Here is a 20,245-nt window from a genome sequence, read left to right on the forward strand (position 1 = left end):
AGTGGACATGTAACCTACAAACTGAATGTCTCTGGCCGCCGATCACGCGCCTGGCTACTGAGTAAACATGACTAGCTAACAACCGGATGCGTAGAGGCACGGAAAATTCGCGAATTCGTTTGGTTTCAGGCCAAAATTCAAAGCCTTGCGTTCGCTCTACCAACGTTTGCTTTTACACTGACTGATTTCTTAGCAAGAAGCTTTTTGATCTGGTTAATCGGCACTGTCTGATTCGCTTAATTTCCTCCTAGCCGGACATCGTCTGCTCACGGTCGTGGAGGGGCGTGTCCTAATAACTGCGGCCCAATCATGAACGCGGTGCATGAGTAGGAGAGTTTGCATTCCAGCTTTCGACCAAATGAATCCGCGAAATTTTCCGTATCTCTACGGATACGTCTTGCCACCTAACAGAGTGTCATTCCTGGCCAATGAATAGTAGCACCTGGCCACCGACTATGGACTAACCTTGCCACCAACTTGATGTGTCTAGCCAACAACTGGTCGTGCCTGGTCGCTGACTGGACATGCCTAGCTAATAAATGGACATGCCTGCCATATCTGACTAACTCCCCTCACTGACTATACTAGACTAAAACTAGATAAGTTGAACCCAGGTAAAACCTGCATAGACACAGGGAATACCCTGGGCTCTGACATGCGGGATGCAAAATTTCATGCATTAATATCAAGCAGGAGGCTTAAAAGGGAAACAGAAGGATGGATCTGGAAGAAGAATTGGACAGAGTAGAAAAGAGTCTACCATGCGGGGTGGTTGGGGGCTTGGACATTGCTGTCCGCATTGGTTTGGGTGGCACTGGTTGTTTCGGGGGCGACTTTAGTCGTTTCGTCTGTCATGTAGATCTGCCCTGAAAAAAACACTTATCAAGGCATGAAATCTACTTGCTTCGCCTTGTAAAAATATTTCATAAATCGAGATACGCTAGTAATTTGCTTCTTTTTTTTTTGTTCTCGTAGAAATTACATAATAAACTTTTGTTTGTAATTTTGATGTTTTATTTTTAACCTGTTACTTTGTAATTTTGTTAAATAATTTTTTATTTACTTTGAGTAAGGATCTAAACAAGGACGGATATCGATCGAACAAACCTTTTCATAAAAAAACAAATTTTTTGATGAATTTTAGAATTTTTCCCGAATTACTACGTTGATAATTAATTTTTTTCTAAATGGCAGCCAGGATGGCATCGGTAGCTTACTGACGGCTTGTGGATGATGAATTCATTAGTTTTTAGGATGTTTTTGCCATATTTATCAACTTTTTTTTTGCATCAGTCAAGGGTCTAACCAAGGACAGAAATCAATCGAATCAATAACTGTTTTAATAAGCTAATTTTTAGAGGATATTTTGAATTTTTCCCGAATTTCTAGCTAAAAAATTACATATTTTCAATAATTGTGGATTCCAACATGGCGGATGTGGCATAATCAAGAAAAGTCCCACGAGATAATTTTTTTTCTAACCTAACTAAAACTAAGTGTATTTTGGAGGCGTCCGGGTTAGGGGAGGGACCTAGGTGCGTCTCAGGCCGAAGCCTATACGCCTAGTCATGCTGGGATTAGCCATGCAGGGAGAGGGTCGCATGCATCATGTGCTAGGAGGGGATTGGCCGGCCATGGAAACGATTGGCGCCATGACTAACTCCCCTCACTCTTAAATATAGACTATAACTATAGATAGGTTAGGCCCAGGTAAAAACTGCATAGACACAGGGAAAACCCTGGGCACATTCATGCGGGATGCAAATTGGCATGCATTACGTGTAGGAATTTCCAGGACTCACATTGCGTCCTGCTGGTCATCACGGAGAAACCCGAGAAGGAGGCCATGCCAGCCGCAACACCGACTGCAAACACAAGAGACGCCACTGGTTACGTCAGCGGACCACACAGGCACACGCCTCTCCTTGGAGTCGCCTGGGTTCGATCCCCGACGGGGTCCACAGAAGGCATTTCCCACCGGCCTAGAAACTTGGTGGAAGTCTGGCTTAAAAAATACAGAAATAAATTGCTGTACTTTTTTTTTACAACTATATTCCTTTGGACACCACTTGCCGAAGAAATAGTTTGTAGTACTGCAACAAACATATTATACAACACATGGCAAGGGTTAGTTTAGCATACATGAAATACGTTTTTTTCGAGATGATACTGAGTTTATTCTGACCTTAACTATTGTAGGTACTGGGACAACAAAAAACCCATCCGAGCCCAGGACACTATTTTGTAGTGATACAGTTGTTTTCACGTAAATGTACGATTTTACATATAACTGTGATTTTACATGAAAACTTCTATTCCATTTACAAATTAAAATTACAGTGTACGGTGGGTTTTCTCTGGGTGTTCCCGTTTTCCCCGCCCTTGCATTCTGCCACAGGGTCACAGCATAAGCATCCGAGACCATACCACTGGCTGCTGGTTCCCTGAACCTGCTAATTCCACCACAAACAATCATAAAACTAGCCAACGGCATTTCAGCTCAGTTGCGGAATTGCTGAAACAAATTACCACACAGTTATGTAGCATATTTGTGAGAAATACGGGCGAGAAAGTACATAAAACTAATGTTTAGTCTTAATTTCTCGAAACGGATAGTCTTCAAGGGTTTGTCAGTGTTATTCGGAAAACAAGTTTAATATTTTATATTGACGTTAGTCGTTTAGTCAAGATCGTTTTTACACAGATGAAGCCTTAACGATGGCGATCGCATAGTGGACCAAAACTAATAGAAGAATATTTCTTCAAAGTTGACATAGCGAATGCCCACCAGCTCAACATTAAATAATTATTCATAGCAGTTCTCTCTACAACATTACTTTTTTTTTTGTTCTGATAGAACACATTAGAAAGCTAGATGTATGCACTTTATTTAATACTGTGATTGATAAATCTATATCTACGGAATTTCTCCTTACAACTAATTTTTCTGTCCTATTTTCCTCAGAAACCTTTAAAGTAAACTGCTTTATTAGTATATATTATCATTTCCCCGAGCTTGTACGTCACCTTGAAAAGTGATTTTATTTTTAAAATTTTTGTTAATAACGTTTGGCTGAGGAGAGGACATTCAGAGATACCCGAAACAATTCAGTTGTCACAAAATAAGTGTATCATCCCCTCTACAAGGTCCTAGAGACAGCTTTGTTCGAAGTATCAGTGAGTCAATATACATTGGTGAAGATAATTAGGGGAACAGACAAAAATAATTACGGGATATGACGCATATATTTATGGTATCAGACAAAGAAATTAGGGGCTCAGACAATATGTGTTTTCAGCAGCAGTAGTAGCTTCAAGCAGCGTCTGTTGACAGCCCGTCAGATCAGGGAGCAGAATTCAACGCTACTGCAACGTGCCTTGCAAACAACAACAGGAATGCTTCCAGAAGACACACACAAACAAGCCTAACTTAGGGAAAATACAGGTGGTAGAAACAGGCCCACGGGCGAAGCGCAAGTATGAAAGGCCTGCCATGCGGGTCGCAGTCCAACAGGGCGTGAAAACATCATCCCGGACAGCCCACGTTCATAACGTAAACAATCACTTCAATACGCCAAACTGGTGATAGAGCAGTACAAAGAAGCCAATAACAGCGCAATAGAGTCAGTGTGGGAGTGGTGGAATAGCAGATAGTAGTGAGACCATTGTGAATGACCAAAGTTCCAAAGATTGCAACTGTTAACATCTGCGCAATTGAAGCTCCATATAAATTCCATGCACTATATGGTATTGTACGTGCCCAAGCCATAGATCTACTATTTCTACAAGAGAGTTCCACAGCTCAGTTACCATATTTTGCTCAATAAAATGTCTACCCAAAAACATTGGTACCCATGGTAGAGGAACTATTATTGTCACAAATAAACCTTTAGAGCTAATACACACCAGGGAACATGCTCATGGAAGAATAATCGCTGCCATGATCATAGCACTAATCCCTACAAATGCGTCCGGACGAAGCATAACCGGACAGTGCATCAATATATACTCTCCGTCACGTACCCAACACAGATCGGAGCGGTAAAAATGTTTTATAATGGAAATTCTTCCTTTCATACGAAATTAATTTAGGTTGGGAAATTCAATTGCGAAGTTAAACCCATCGAACACGTTGGTGGCCACTAGCCTATTACCACTGAACTGCAAGAGCTTGTTGCAGCCATTGAAATAGAAGATGTATACCAACACTGCATTACACGTTTCATGCATACGCATCTAGTTCACGCTTGGACAGGTTTTATTTGTCACAAACATAGCGAAACAATGAAAGAAATTATGACGTGTTACCGGTGGCTGTTACGGATCATGCTATGGTAGTATGCACAGTGGCAGCCCCGGAAGTATCGCCAACAGCAGGAAGGTATTATTGGAGACTGCAGACACGATTTATGGGGCATACAGAAGTGGACGATGATTTTGTAGGCACTGGCTACAATGGCTGAGACAGATGTGAAGGTAGGAACTTTGTGTTACCAGGCATCGCAAAACTATTTAAGTACCACAGCGCGTGATGTAGATGGGAACAGGACTCCATTCTCTATTTGTACGAAAGTGCACTGCGAGAATTAAGTGTACAATCGTTACTGGATATAAACGTTAGGGTGAAATCCCGCCGAATAAAAGACAAAATAATCGCGATCTACCGAGATAACATGGAAAGTCACTCGACTTTATTAACACACAGAGTGCGCTCCAACAATAACGGATTAGCATCCACTCCCTCGTGCAGGAGCGGAAGATGACAACCAAAAGACACATAAAATCGTTAACGATTGAGAGTGGTACAGGCATTCGCGAGAACATTAAAGGACTTTATGCGGAACATGACAATGACTTTGATGCTGGAACAACACTTCTCGATGTATACAACAGCAGCCTCAGAGACGAAGCACCGCACAGACTAGAGACCGAACCAATGGAAAAAGAGATCACGCACATCGTTTGACAGGCTCCGAAAGCAAAATCTCCTGGTGTGGATGGTATATCATATGTATTTGTTTAAGCATTATTGGCCATAGTTCGTAGAGAATTCTGCAAAATGGCTTGAACAGTTTTATAGTGAGGATGCCTGGGCCACTAATAACTGGAGGAAATTATTGTTCTCCTTACCAAGGTAAAAGAACCAGGTGTGATATTCAACTACACGTCCATCTCCATCACACTTAATTGTGCTGACTACAAGCAAATTCGCGTGTGCATGCTAATCGTATTTTAAAAAGTGCTCTCGGATGCCAACTGTCCTGAGCAACACTTTACAGTGCAGGAAACATCCATTACACATGGCAGCATTACACTTCAGGATGTACAAATAATGGTACAAAAAACACAGGGTGCTGTAGATTTTCTGAACATTGATCTTGAGAAAGCATTCTACAGGATGAATTGGGCGTTCTTGGACAGGATGCTAGAGCACCTATGCTTCCCACAAACGGTCCTGGCAATATTACGTGTTATTAAGAACGCAAGAGATCAGACCGCGACGCGCGCCAGGTTCGGATCTGGCTGGCGGCCCCGCAAAGCCACTGACGTCACGTGCCATCAATTTAGGTAAGGCATGCCACGCGTGCCTGGCCGGATTACAAGTTAGTCGTTATTCCCCCCCCCCCACACACCCCCTTCCTTCACCAACGGCTCCGCACGCATTGTCCTGCCTCGGTGCTGTTATCTATCAATGAACGGTCTTGGGGAATTCCGCGGGTACCGCGTGATCAAGCGACGCTATTCTCGATGTTTCGGGCGTCGGTCGCCCCGGGATGACGCGACTCATTACAGCCGTTCTTGTAAATACGATAAGGGTGCCCTTCGGGTACTTAAGCATTGACGACAGCTTCCGCGATGAGTCCAGCGACGTGTTCCGGGCGAGTTCCGAGAGTTCGGAGAGTTGCGCGAGTGAAGGGAATTGCGACATCGGCGAAGAGAGTGAGAGACACCGCCCCCCTCCTCCCTGAGAGTGGCGTGACGCGGAATTTTAATGGATCGTGAGAGTGCGTTGACTGAGTGGCGCGAGACTGTTTGTGGACATGTGCGAGGTAAAGGGTGAACCACTGTTGAGCCTAGCTCCAGTGAGGAGTGTGAACTGCAGAACTTGACAGACATTGAGTGACTTGAGAATAAATATTATTAAGTTCCAGTGATACGTGATTGGACATTTTTAAGTACAATTATTTTTTATTAATGTAAATATTAGAAATAAATAAAACTGTAATAAAACTTAATTAAGCTATCCCTTACGCACCCAGTTCTCCTCACATTATAAATCATAACAGAACGTTCCGTAGGAACCTAATTTCGAGGTTGTCTATCGATGGCAGATTAGGTGACAAATTCCGATCCTATCGTCGGTCAGACAAGGATACCCACTCTCGATGGCGTTTTTCGTAATATACATTGAGCTCCTTATTAGGAAGTTAAATTGCGCAATTGCATCTCTCAAGACCTGAGTATGTATGGGAACCAATTAACATGGAATGGCTATATCGAAGGTATTACAATCATTGTGCGTAGTGAGCAGAAAATAACACCTGATTATAATAGTCTGTCCACGTACCACCAAGCAACGCAGGCAAAATGCAACTTCACAAAAACAAAACTACTTAACTTCAAAGCAGAACCTGACGTGATCACTCAACCCCATCCCTTCACGTCCACAGATACGAACACTTGGAATAAACTTTAAAAGCAACATCGAGCAAACAATTCAAGAGAACCGGGACAAAGTTGTTCAGAAGGTATGTGGTGGCCTGCTCGAATCAGACCTCCAAAACCTAGACATTAGTAAGAGAATATACATCATCAACACCTACTCACTGTCCCAGTATACGGTACATGGCACATGTGTTTCAAATGCCAGCAGCAATGAGAGCACACATCAGGCAATACATTGGATGGTTCATTTGGAAAGGCTTCCTTTTCAAAGTCAGCAGGGATCAACTAACGTTAAAGGGGGTCTCGGCTCATAGAACACGTGCAGAAAGCAAGAGCTTTATTCCATAAGTCCATTATACAGAGCATCTCCAAGGGCAGACGTTCATCAGCCTTGTGCACCGAAGCATGGGAAGCAGGAGGCGAAATGGGAAGGGTCCCTCGGCACTACAGGACAGCCGCTGAAAATCTGAGGGCCACAATTTCAGAACCCCCAGATGGAACAAAAGTGTCAACTCGTCATCTCTAATGATTTTCATCGATGGACAACAAACTCCGTACGTACTGAAAATCCAAACCAAGATCCTCTCACTGCGGTGGAAGCAAATATGGAAAAATATTTCCGAATCAGAATTATCCCCTCATCTCCGTGCCGCAGACTTTGCATTTCGTAAACGACCTGACTCCTGCCAAATATCGAAGGAAAAAATCGCGAACACTTGGAAGACTTCTATGTATACCTATGAGAGATGTTTGCACAAACAGGATGTACTACCTTGACATAATGACGTTTCTTTCTGTGAAGAGCAGGACTGCAGTGTGGTTGATGACAAAGCAAATTGATTACGTACTCACAACTCCAGAGCCACATTTACTGCGGAACTTTATCTCCCAGTTACGACATGGCAGATGGGCTGTGGTCAAAAACAATATATTAAGAAAGAGATATAAACATTATTTCTTCGTGTCTTAAAAATGTTGTAATGGTATAACGTGATGATGGAGTCTTGGTGTGAGATCATGTAACCTATTTGTAAAGAATCATTCACTACCTCAATCTGCACAGTGCGTGTATAAGTTCCCAATAAACCAAATAATAAATTAGCACAGTGATAGAGTGCGCTTTTGGTATCCATAAGGGGCGAAGTTCAAATATAGACACTGGAAAATTATTTTTATTTTTTAATAACGTTTAGAATTAGCTCAATGATGTTATGGTTTGTTTCTAGGAAGTGTCAACAGACATATTTCAGGCGTTCAAGCAAAAAACTAATATCTTAGTGTTTTAATAAGTTTTTTAAAATGTTTCTGGTTAATATTTTAGTCATAATATAGAAGTATAACTTCTAATATGCGCGGAAACTTTATTATATCATTTGTTTGATGAAATTTAAACAAATTCATTGTTTAACATCAGGAAAAACCAAGGTTTTATTGGAGCCGTTTCTAATAGTTTAAAATGTCCGGTTGTTTTGTGCTTCAAATTACTGTCTGCATTTGATGGTGGCAAGCAACGTTTACTATTTAGGCAACAAATTCTAGCGGTGGGCGCAGAAAATATGTGTTTGATTCGCATCCAGAAATTATGGTAATTGAAAAACCACAATTAATTAATATATAAATTTATTTATCACGCTCAACGTTATTTTGATGAATTTTACGTTAAATTGAACAATCCGAATTTCATTAGGTAAATTTATTTGCAACATGACCAACGTGAGAACCAAAAGAGTTCGCTCGTTGCCGAGGTTAGAAGTTTGCAGGTTTCTTTTCCTGGAGCATGTGAGCCCGAATAAGGGGGCGCTCTCCGAAAGTGCGCAACTGCACCGCGGCTTGTGACAGCGTGCTCATGCGGGGGAAGCCTTCTTTTCACAGACGAGAGAGCCAAAACCCGAAAATCCCCGAAGTTCATGCTTTTTTTTTCCCGTATCTTTAATGTAGCTATCCTAACCAAATCAACCGTCCACAATGTGTTAAAGTATTTATAATGTAGCTAACCTAACCTAAGTGATCATTAGTATAATTTTATTAACACCACCATATTTATTTACAATGAACAAAAAAAAACCGAAGATGCACGATCGGGCGTTTGGCTCCCTCGTCTGTGAAATGATGGATTCCCCTCATGCGGCGGTAGTAGGCGCCGCGCCATTAGGCAAGCCGGCCTACATTCCGGTCCTCGGGCGGCTATTTGGGACTCGCCTGATTCATCCGGATGGCTGGCGCCGGGGGACGGGGCAGGCTTGCGCCAGGCGGGTGTCTCGCGTCGGGTCGGAGGGACTGGAGTTATGTGCACCGCAAAAAAAAAACAAAAATAATTGTGAGCGAGTCTTTCAGCACTCGGCCAGCGATGTGTAAAAACAACTAACCTCGGATAACGAGCAAACACATGTTGTTCGCGCTGCAAATAATTTTATAATTACAAAACTTGGACCCGAAATTCAACGTGCAAATCTTTAAGGCCAAATTACCTGCCCGCAAGTCTGGTATACGCCCGGCCACAATGTTCTAGGCGCGACTGTACTCTCCCTAATGCCGTCCTCTTCCACCCCGCATCCCTCCCCACAAAACCCCGCCAAACCTCCATCATCCGCTCACACCCTTCCTCCAGGACTACCTGCAGAGTTTCTAGGAACTGAGGGACAACCGAAACGCCAAAGCGAAGAGGACAGAGAAAATATGGCACACAATCACTTCCTTGACAAGGAGTCCCTTAGCTCCATTGGCGTTTCCTCTGAAAATCTTATCTGAAACACAGCATCGTGCAGGGCAGCCCCATCACCTCTCTATGTAATTCGAATGAACACTAAAAATACAGGTATTTTCAAATATAAAATAACAGTTAACTAGCATTAAAAAATAGCACTCATTAACACCGAAAATGATCGTGGTCACACGAAAGAGAGATTGAGAGAAAATGAGTTTTGAGTTCGGCAGACCAACAATTCAGTAAACGTTATTAACTGTTCAATCATGAATTTGCGGCAAATTTTCACAAAATCTCGTTCAGATATGAACGAATATTGTGCAGGGCAGCTGAATAATGGGTTTGAAGAAAAAAACATAGGAAATTTACACAATCAAATTATGTAACCCTGCATATTGAGTTTCAGCAAATATGAACCAATATAATATATAAACAAAACCGACATTTGAAAAAAAAAACTTAGATAAGCAACTTCTGATAAAATATTTTTTACTGTGATAATGCTTGGGGGCGGCTTGTGGAGAAGCATTAGAAAAAACAAAAAAAAAAAAACACTTCGTGATAAAAGCTTGACGGTAAGAAAGAGAAATGCAGAAGAAAGAGGTATAATTTCTAACTTAGTTCAAGTATAACTTTAAGATACAGCATATTTTGTACCGGCACAGAAAACTGATTAACTGCAACGGTAATTTCCGAAAAAGAATGATAGAGAACCATTAGCTGGCTTGTAACTTTGTATATGAATGAATTTATTCATAGCCCATATATATTTAATAAAAACAATATAATGTCTCCTGCATTTTTTAATAGTAAGTTTAACTTATTTGCATGTAACTAAAACCCTAATTCAAAAAAATGGCCAAATTGTTTCCATACCATATAATGACTCTTAGGCTTTTGAATATTTAAGAATGCGCAAGAATTTGAAATTGCGAGAACACACACTGAAAGTATTTTATATGCAGCATTTTATTTTGGGAACAACTAAGATGCCAAACATTTTTTTTTTTACAGTAGACAAGCATAATTTGGTTTATTTTAAAATTATTTGTGAGATTTCTATTTTCCAAGATCACAAAACATTTCCTTTCCAGTAACATATTTATTTTGTAGAATTATAACGTAAAATCTATAATAGGTTTCTACATAGATTTTTACTGTGAGTGTGCATACAATATATAAACACTCGGAATACTTTCCATCTGAATTTCTGAATCCTCGAAATAAACAGTAACGTTTCCTTACAAATTACTCATATATTTATTAGAAATTTAAATGGCACGTACTTTAAGTACCTAGATTCCTACACTTACAAAAATGTTTTGCAAATTCAGATAAAAAAAATTAAATAATTTAAATGTTTACTACTTCCAGTGCTAAAATCCGAAAACGAAACAATTGCCGTCATAGTCATACTAAGACAGATCAAGCATACTTTATGAAACCTCTGTAATAATCATCTCGTACATGTTGTATCTAATATGAAGAAAATTTCCTATATAAATTGAAGAGAATACACATTTTCGCTACTGAAAACACTTTTGCTTATAGCGTAATTCATTAATGCAATATATTTAATTGTGAAAACAAACAAAACTAGTGTTAATTAAAATTAACTATATGCCAAAATATATGTATGGAATGTTTATGGCAGCAGATGAAAAAAATACACACAAATTCTTGCAATAGTTCGAAACACTCCTAACAAATAATTTTATATAACAAAAAACTATGATTTTAGGATAAAGCAGTCGCCTTTTATTATTACCATTATTTAACTTTTGTAAAGTACTAGGCCTAATATAGCATATTATTTTGTTATCAAAGCCTTATGTTCAGTTATTTATAGAAAAAACTAATCATTTTTTAATTTTGATTTACTTGCCATTTGTTTCTTTTCTTGTTTTTCTTGTGCTTCTGAAATATATTTATGGTCTCTGCATTTCATTTTCGTCTTTATGCGGCTATTTATTATTTCAGGTATCATCTTGTCAAGCCAAAATTGTTCATCTTTAAAAATTCTTTGACCAAAGAAGTTATTTCTGCTGTAGGCAATGAAATCGCAATACTTTTTGTTTGAAATGTTAAGCTGTCCCTGAATTTGGTAATGAAAACTGTGAGTTTTCTTGAGATGCAGACTACCGTCTTGTTCTTCTAAACAAATCAAGCGCTTTCCTTTAAGTACATCTAAAAATTTATTTTCACCAATAGAAGGAAAACACTACCTCTACAATGCCATCACTGCCTACTAGAGCGTCCGGAGAAGCACCGAGGTAGGGCATTGTCTGAGACACAAATGTGCCACACTTTTCTGTAGTCACACCAGTGATCTCTTCATATTTGCGCAGTGCGGTTTTTTCATGTAGCCTTCCAAATTTAACCGCTTCAGTATGTAGTTCTTTCTTGAAGAGAATGTTCTTCACAAGATTGTGGCAAGAAGTATGATGTAATCTTCGAATTACTAATCCAAAACTGGATGCTGTAAGACGATTCAGACGTGTTGTTCTCCAAAGTGCGTTGTCGTGCTGGCCTTGCGTATTCCTTTCTAAAGCGAACAGCTTATCATGAGTACAGATATCGTCGACATCGTCACGTAATTTATTTAGTAATTCTCCCGCCTTCTTCTGCATTTCAACTTCAGGTATGTCTGGCTCTAAACTTTCTGCTCCGTAATCGTTATCTAAATCAATTGTACATTTCTTCTTCTTTTTAGGCCATTGTTGTTCAGACATTTTCTGATTTTTTCACGCCTAGAACACAATATTTTCAAAGTTTTTCCTGGACTTCTTCCGCATATTTTTTTTCCACGCAATGGTGTGCCACGATGGACCTGATGAATGAGAGATTCCTGCTCCAATCATAACTGCAAGGGGTTGAAAAACAAGGGTTGGCGGACAAAAAAATCATAACTCTGTTCGTAGGCATAACATCGAATTCGTACAAATTATTTTTTTTTCTAATAATTTGTATCTAAAACTTTTGTCTGAAACAAGTTTTGATTAGACGAACCATTATGGAAGGGGTTGAAGAAATAAAGGTTAAAATTTAAACAAAAATTCATAACTCCCTCAATAGAGACAATATTCAATCCTTTCAAATTGTTCGTAAATCTTATAATTTTTGTCTAAAACTTTTGTCTGAAACAATTTTTGATAAGATGAACTATTGTTGCAGGGGGTTGAAAAAATAAAGGAGTCGAATTAAATAAAATCATAATTAATGTACCATGTACTCTGTTAAATCCTCTCTGTTTTAGTGTGAAACCGTAAATTATTATGTACATGTTTCGTCTGAAATAATTTTTATACGACCAACCGCAACTGCAAGGGGTTGAAAAAACAAGGGTTGGCGAACAAGAAAAATCACAACTTCCTTCGAAGTCACAACATCGAATTCGTAAATACTGTATCTAATTTTATAATTTTTACCTAAAACTTTTGTCTGGAACAATTTTCGATCGGACGAACCATTGCTGCAAGGGGTTGAAAATAAGGGGAAGAATTTAAAAAAATTCATAACTCTCTCAGTAGATACACTATTACATCCATTCAATGAGTTTATAGAAGATAAAAAAATATTTACAGAAGTAATAGTTACTTTGAAATCTACCTATGCCTGTAGGCTGTGCCAAAAGGGATTTTTTGTTCTTCAACCCCTGTTTTTTTCATCCTTTGCAATTATAGTTGGCTGTATAAAATATTAGTTTAGACCAAACAAAAAAAATCGTATTTTCACTACAATTACAATTTATTAGACGCTCTAGCAGATGTGATATTCATCATATTATGGGAGTTATTGCGGTTTTACTGTTTTTCGGAAAACCTTCCCCATTTCTACCCATTGGGTCGGATTTTACCCATTAACTATATTTTTCTATCATTTTGGAAGTTATTTGTAAAAATATTATGGCTGTTATCGTGTCCATAAAAATTTGATGTGTGTGTGTGTCTATATATATATATATATATATATATATAAACTTTTGAGTTGACTATGGTTTTGGGGTCTGTGGACCATAAAACGAAAAACTATGTAAAAAAAATTTCCGGAAGTCGCACCGTGAGAACGGCTACAATAGGTAGCCTTTATTCTAAATCTACCTAATAATGGCAGGCGGGTAATATCAATGATACAATGTCATACTAAGTAATATGGACAAATGTTAAATAATGACTTAAAAAATATATTTGAAATATTATTATACAATTTAAGGCAATCTTATATATATTGTGTTTGTTTATTTTGAGAAAATAATTTATTATGTTGTGAAACTTTGTGCGTTTAGTTTTTTGGAGACTCGTTGTAAAAAGCACTTGGCAATAAGGCTTTGACACTATGAATGTATTCAGAGAAGGGACTTGATGCTATAGTATTTCTATACTTCTAAATACAGTCCCAGTTATATGATTTATAATTTTACTCACGCTGTGATTGAGAGGAAAAAATTAATTAACTAAGTTAAATGTACTGCTCAAAAGCTATAAAAACAGTATAGAAAATTTCCCGCGATATGTACTAACATAAATAGCCAGATTGTTTAAGCATAACTGAAATCAAGATTCACCTGACCTTTACATTATCTAGCTGTAATAATTGGATTTATAAGCTGCATTGCTAATGGTAAGGGCTAAAGTAACTTAAATTTATGACCACAAAGAACTAAACCTTGCCGTTCAAACCCGCAACCTCTTGCACCATTAGCTGGCAATCTACTGAGTACGCAATGATAGCTAGTTTCAGTACCTATGTTTAAAATACGCGCTTATTTTTACATTTTTTAATCAAATTCGCAATGGGGCTGACATTAACTTTAATATATTTCAAATTCTAAACTTCGACACAACTCAATTCAATAGAAATGTATTTATTACTTCAAATATGTAACTATATTGTTTCATGTTAAATTAATTGTTATTCTATTTCGATTAAACTCAGATTATATATATATGCTTGCCCCTCTTCATCATTATCAATGTTACTTGCTTTTCTTATTTTCCTCCATATCTCGTTCGCAGCTTTCGCGTGTTTATTTCGTTTCCATGGACGAGAAGCCCGAGGTTTGCCCGGAATTTGTTTGCCCATCAATATTAGCATTTTAAAAAAACTCTATGAGCAAGTTTAATACATAAAGCTAAAATAGTATTTATTTCCACAAAGTTCACTTCACTTTACGTCTTCCAGCTGATGCTCACTCTGCCAGTTGAATCTTGGAAAGTGTGTTTGTGTGACTAATCTTCAAGGTCAAAGACCAGCCTACTGCTGCCCGAGAGGGGCAGTTCCGCGCGCCATGGCTGTCAGCGGGTGGCCGGGTGCGTGCAACACAGGCTCAACTACTGTACAGTCCAAGAGAAGAGTGTTGAAGACAACTGACATAACAAATTCAGTGTTTTAAAACTGGATGTTTTTTGGGAGCTACAAATTACTAAGAAATTCGAAACAGACTTTATTTCACAGATTAAGTTTCAAACTATCGATTGACAAAATCTGAAAATTTTCCGATGAGAGATAAATGGTGATATTTACCAAAATATTTGCGCTTATTTAAGCATCACTTAAGACTACAACACACTTGCTTTATCGCTTTCATAATATGTTATTTTGTTGTGCAGATGGTACGGATCACATCAAATACAATTTAGTAGGGAAAAATGAATAGTTAATTAAAAAAGAAGGTACAATAAAACCCTAAATTATCAACTTAGAAATGAAATATATTGAAAATTATGGTTCTTAAACAAAAAACGACTACAGTTTTAAAGTATCCATTCACAACTCTTTAACATAGAAAAATAAAAAATCTGTGAAAGATGGCCTTAAAGACAGTGATAAACATACGAGATTTTTTGTGTTTTCAACTACATTTATTGACGCGAATCACATGTAGTTTCCGCAACTCGCCGCTAGAATTCGTTGCCGGAGCATCTACGTCGACTATCGAAACATTCGATCTGTATAATCAAACGGCTATGATAAAAACGAAAAAGACTTGAAAAAAAAATTACTAATCATCCCGCCTGGGGCTATTATCGCCTTTAGCGGCCCATAGGGAATTCCGGGCTTACAGAGGCCACCGCGTGGAGTGGCGTGAATAAGTATCACCATTCTCGATGTTTCGGGCGTCGGGTCGGCCCGGGATGACGCGCCTCGTCACAGCCGCTCTCGTCGAGTTCCGAGCGAGTTCCGAGAGTTCCGCGAGTGAAGGGAAGTGCGACATCGGCGAAGAGGGTGTGAGACCCCCTAGAGAGTGGCACGATACAGAGTTCGACTGGATCGTGAGAGTGCGGTGACAGTGGCGCGAGACTGTGTGTGTGGACAGGCGCGAGGTAAGGGGAGAACCACTGTTGAGCCTGGCTCCAGTGAGGAGTGCGAACTGCGGACTTGAAAGTTAATAAGTTATTTGCGAATAAACGTTTTTAAGTGGGAATGATTAGTGATCAGACTTTTTTAAGTACAATTGTTTATTAGTAATGTAAATATTAGTAATTATGAAAACTGCAATAATATTTTTTTTAATTAGGCTATCCCTTGCGAACCCAGTTCGCCCCACATTATACTTGCAACAATACTAAAATATTCCCCTTTGTCTCGTTGGTTCGCGCCATCCGTCACAGATGGCAGCACCATGGTTACACTTTTTTTCGTTCCGGTCACGAAACTACTCTTACCAAATGCTGTATACCGAGAGCAAAGATTTTTGCACATAAAAAATGTGAAATAAATAGAAAATGTAACATTTAAACTTTAATATTCATGCCGCGTGTTTGCCAATTGCGGGGCAGAAATGTAATGGGTGGCAGAGAATGACAAAACACGGTAATATTTTATTTTTTGACGTGACAACGTCTAATAAATCGATGAACGCCGGCTGCACACACGAAAAAGTGTCCCGTTACGCACATTGTTTCGTTACGCTCATTGTTCTGTTACGCTGTATCCCGTTACGCTCATTGATCCGTTACGCTGTGTTCCGTTACGCTGTCGGCGAGTGCAGTAATAATAGGTTATGTTATAATTGACTAAAAAAATTATGGTGATTAATATAATGGATGATAGATATTTGATTACAATTAATCTATATGAAAACTTGTTCATAATTATATTTAAACTGTATAGCTAAAAGCCAGTTTTTAAAATTAATCACAAGTCATCTGGTCGACTGTTTATAAAGTGAAGTGAAAAGTTAATGTGGTTTTCATTGCTTATTACAACAACCATTTCGGAAATAAAGGTTAATTATTCTTGCATTTTAAAAATCAGATTACTAATTTAATTTCAAGTATTTATTCTTTTATTACTAAAATTAAAATGATTCAATTTTATTCATAAAATTATGCAATCATTTCATTAATGTTTTATTATGACGTTGTCACGTTAAACTATCTTCCGGAAACCGACTTTACAGACAACCAATTTTTTTTTTTTGCGTGGTACCACTGCGACACCAAGGATGCTGGTCGTCAGCTGTGTCGGCGGCGGTGAAGGTTGTCGTGGGACCATTTGCGACGAGAACCGTGCAAGTTATTAACGAGACAAAGTGCGAGCGAGATTAGGTTCCGAACTGACTGCACGACGACGTTCGCCTGTAAAAAGCCAGTTGACAAACAACAGAGCCAACAATACATCAACTAGTTATAATGTGTCGCATCCTTGGGGTTGTTCCCACAACAAAACATTGGTTGTCCGTAAAGTCGGTTTACGGACGATAGGTTAACGTGACGTCATAACAAAACATTGAGTAAATTATTGCATACTTTTATGAATAAAATTGAATCATTTTTATTGAATTATCACTATTTTGTATGAATACAAAATGAAATCTATAATTTAATTGATAAATTTACTTTTATTTGCACTCATTAATTCAAATATGTTTATTTCTTTAACGAAGAGATTATTCTCAAACAATGTGGAACATTTAAGCGGGTAGTTGCCTAAATGATTTTACTTTTATATTATGTGGTTTCATGTTTGCCATTTAACATCTTCCAATCTGTGTTATTCTGTTGAGGATAGGACGATGATAGGAAAAGTAGGAAACGAATGGGAGTGTTTCAAGTTTGATGTGCCTCGAAAAAGTCAAATCGATGGTTGTTCCAATCGAGTGGAAGAGAGATAGATGCGGCGCAAGCGTACAATTTGCGTAACGGGACAAAGCGTAACGGGACAAAGCGTAACGGGACAATGTGCGCAACGGGACACAGCGCAACGGGACACAGCGCAACGGGACAATGTGCGTTACGGGACACTTTTTCATGCTTGCAGCTGGCGTTCATCAATTTATTAGACGTTGTCACGTCAAAAAAAAAAGCTAAAATCAGACGTCATCGACTAACGTTTCTTCCGTGTGTTTGAGGAGGACATACTATAATAAATGCAGTGTAAAATGTACATACTATTATAGAGAAAGTAAAATGAACATTTGCCGAAACCCGGGATCGAACCAGGGACTTTTAGATCTTCAGTCTAACGCTCTCCCAGCTGAGCTATTTCGGCTCGTATGTACTTATTTATTTGTACAGGTTATAATAAATATGGAATTGTTTATGAAGGAACACACAACTCAAACAGTTGAATAATCCGCGTTGGTACATATTCGGATATTTTTCTGTTGTCGAATGAAGTAATTTTTGGTAAAGACTGTCATATATGTAAATTCTCGAGAAAAAAAAATTCTTTACTTTTTTTTGTAAGAATAGGTTTTGGGACGTCTAGATGATCATAATCTAAATAAAAGGTTGAATCGTGAAAATGTATTAAATCTCGCTAAATGGTAATTTTGTATTCCATTATCGTTTTCGGACGAGAGAGCGTGCAGACGTGTTTATAGATTGGAGCCTTTATTTCACAGACGAGAGAGCCACACCCGAAGTACCCCGAAGTTCATGCTCGCTTTTTTTTTTCCGTTCCAACTCGTTGTATAAACCGGTGTGGAATTAAATTTTGCGGTCGATTAGGATAGGTTAGCTACATTATAAATACTTTAAAACATTGTGGATGGTTGGTTATATTAGGTAAGTAAGCATATGAACCAAAATAAAACCCCGAAGATGCACGATCGGGCGTTTGGCTCTCTCGTCTGTGAAAAAAAGGCTTCCCGTTCATAGATCGGGAGCCAGTGATGGCAATCTTCCCTCCTGTCCCAGCTGACAGGTCTCGTTCCTGACAGCTGCGACGGTCACACTAGCGCTAAGAAGTGACGTCACAGTGTGCTGCCGCACACGAGAGAGCTGCGAGTGCTGGTTGGAAGCTTGCTTGCTCCCTAGCTCGGACTACGGCCGGCTTGCACAGTCGTGACTTGAGGCGAAGTGGAGTATTCTTCCATTTTATGAACCTGCCAAGTTCTTTCTCGGACTTGACTCACCTGACTCTGCAAGCGGCCCTACGTCTCTTCAACGAGGTCATTAGAGACAAACATACGTCATGAGAGGGGTGAGAGGCAACGTCCGTCACGTTTCCCGCCTGCGAAGAGATCCTGGGGAGGGAGACTTCTGACTTCTCCGACTACTGCTGGCTTGTCTAAGTCATTTTCTATAATTTGCTTTTTGACGTGACAACGTCTAATAAATCGATGAACGCCCGCTGCACGCACGAAAAAGTGTCCCGTTACGCATATTGTTCCGTTACGCTGTGTCCCGTTATGATGTGTCCCGTTACGCTCATTGTACGCTTGCGCCGCATCTATCTCTCTTCCACTCGACTGTTTATAAAGTGAAGTGAAAAGTTAATGTGGTTTTCATTGCTTATTACAACAACAATTTCTGCAATAAAGGTTAATTATTCTTGCATTTTAAAAATCTGATTACTAGTATAATTTCAAGTATTTATTCTTTTAATATTAAAATAAAAAGTGGTTGTCTGTAAAGTCGGTTTACGGACGATAGTTTAACGTGACGTCATAACAAAACATTGATGAAATGATTGCATACTTTAATGAATAAAATTGAATCATTTTTATTGAATTATCACTATTTTGTATGGATACTAAGAAGGAGTGAAATGAAATCTACAATTTAATTCATAAATTTACTTTTATTTTCACTCATTAATTCAAATATGTTTATTACTTTAACGAACAGATTATTTTAACCATAACTTTCATACATGTTTGCTATTTAACTTCTTCCAATCTGTGTTATTATGTTAAGGATAGGACGATGAAAGGAAAAGTAGGAAACGAATGGGAGTGTTTCAAGTTTAATGTGCCTCGAAAAAGTCAAATCGATGGTTGTTCCAATCGAGTGGAAGAGAGATAGATGCGGCGCAAGCGTTCAATGAGCGTAACGGGACAATGTGCGTAACGGGACAATGAGTCATCCTTTTTCGTGCGTGCAGATGGCGATAATCGATTTATTAGACGTTGTCACGTCAAAAACGTAAAAAATCGACTGCTTTTTAAACTGGTATTTCACATTTATTAAAGTATTGTGTTTCCAAATAATTTAAGTGTCGTGAACAAAGATATTGTTTTGAAGTCGTGTTTCGATCAGCGAATACGCTAGCATGGAAAATATATTTTGGACGTTTCGACCACACCGGTTTTCTACGCAATTATTTTGGTCAGTTATATATGCATTTGCATGACTGGTATTTGCAGAAGTTCCATATATTTTTATTTCAGCATAAATACGGGTTGATTCGTACAACGCAGATAAAAATAGCTCTGGTGCGTTAGCGCCTGAAGTAGGTAAGCTCGTCTGCAGGAATGCCTTGTGGCATCTTTGTTTGCGAATAAACTACTTTAGGAATAAGCGGTGGTAAAATTCTGCATTTATAAGTACTTATGCATCATAAAATGGCAGAGTAATATCGCTTCGAAAAAATTTACTATCCGACTAATTCGAGTGTGTTTATTTCTCCCTATGTGACTTTGGTATA

The 20,245-nt window shown here is 38.7% G+C and overlaps 1 protein-coding gene and 1 non-coding gene across 3 annotated transcripts in view; both read right to left on the reverse strand.

Moving 5' to 3' along the window:
- The window catches only part of LOC134539976 (obscurin), a 570,520-nt gene that overhangs the window by 516,818 nt on the left and 33,457 nt on the right, over nt 1-20,245 (reverse strand). For both annotated transcript variants that reach the window (XM_063382379.1, XM_063382380.1), the window contains exon 2: nt 1,803-1,865. In XM_063382379.1, the coding sequence (XP_063238449.1) occupies nt 1,803-1,848 (46 nt within the window). In that variant the 5' untranslated portion in view covers nt 1,849-1,865. The remainder of the gene's footprint in view (nt 1-1,802; nt 1,866-20,245) is intronic.
- Nucleotides 17,791-17,863, reverse strand: Trnaf-gaa (transfer RNA phenylalanine (anticodon GAA)). Its single transcript has one exon. It is a non-coding gene; the product is annotated as a tRNA-Phe (tRNA).

The sequence above is a fragment of the Bacillus rossius genome, chromosome 16 (genome assembly GCF_032445375.1).
Source record: "Bacillus rossius redtenbacheri isolate Brsri chromosome 16, Brsri_v3, whole genome shotgun sequence".
NCBI lineage: Eukaryota > Metazoa > Arthropoda > Insecta > Phasmatodea > Bacillidae > Bacillus > Bacillus rossius.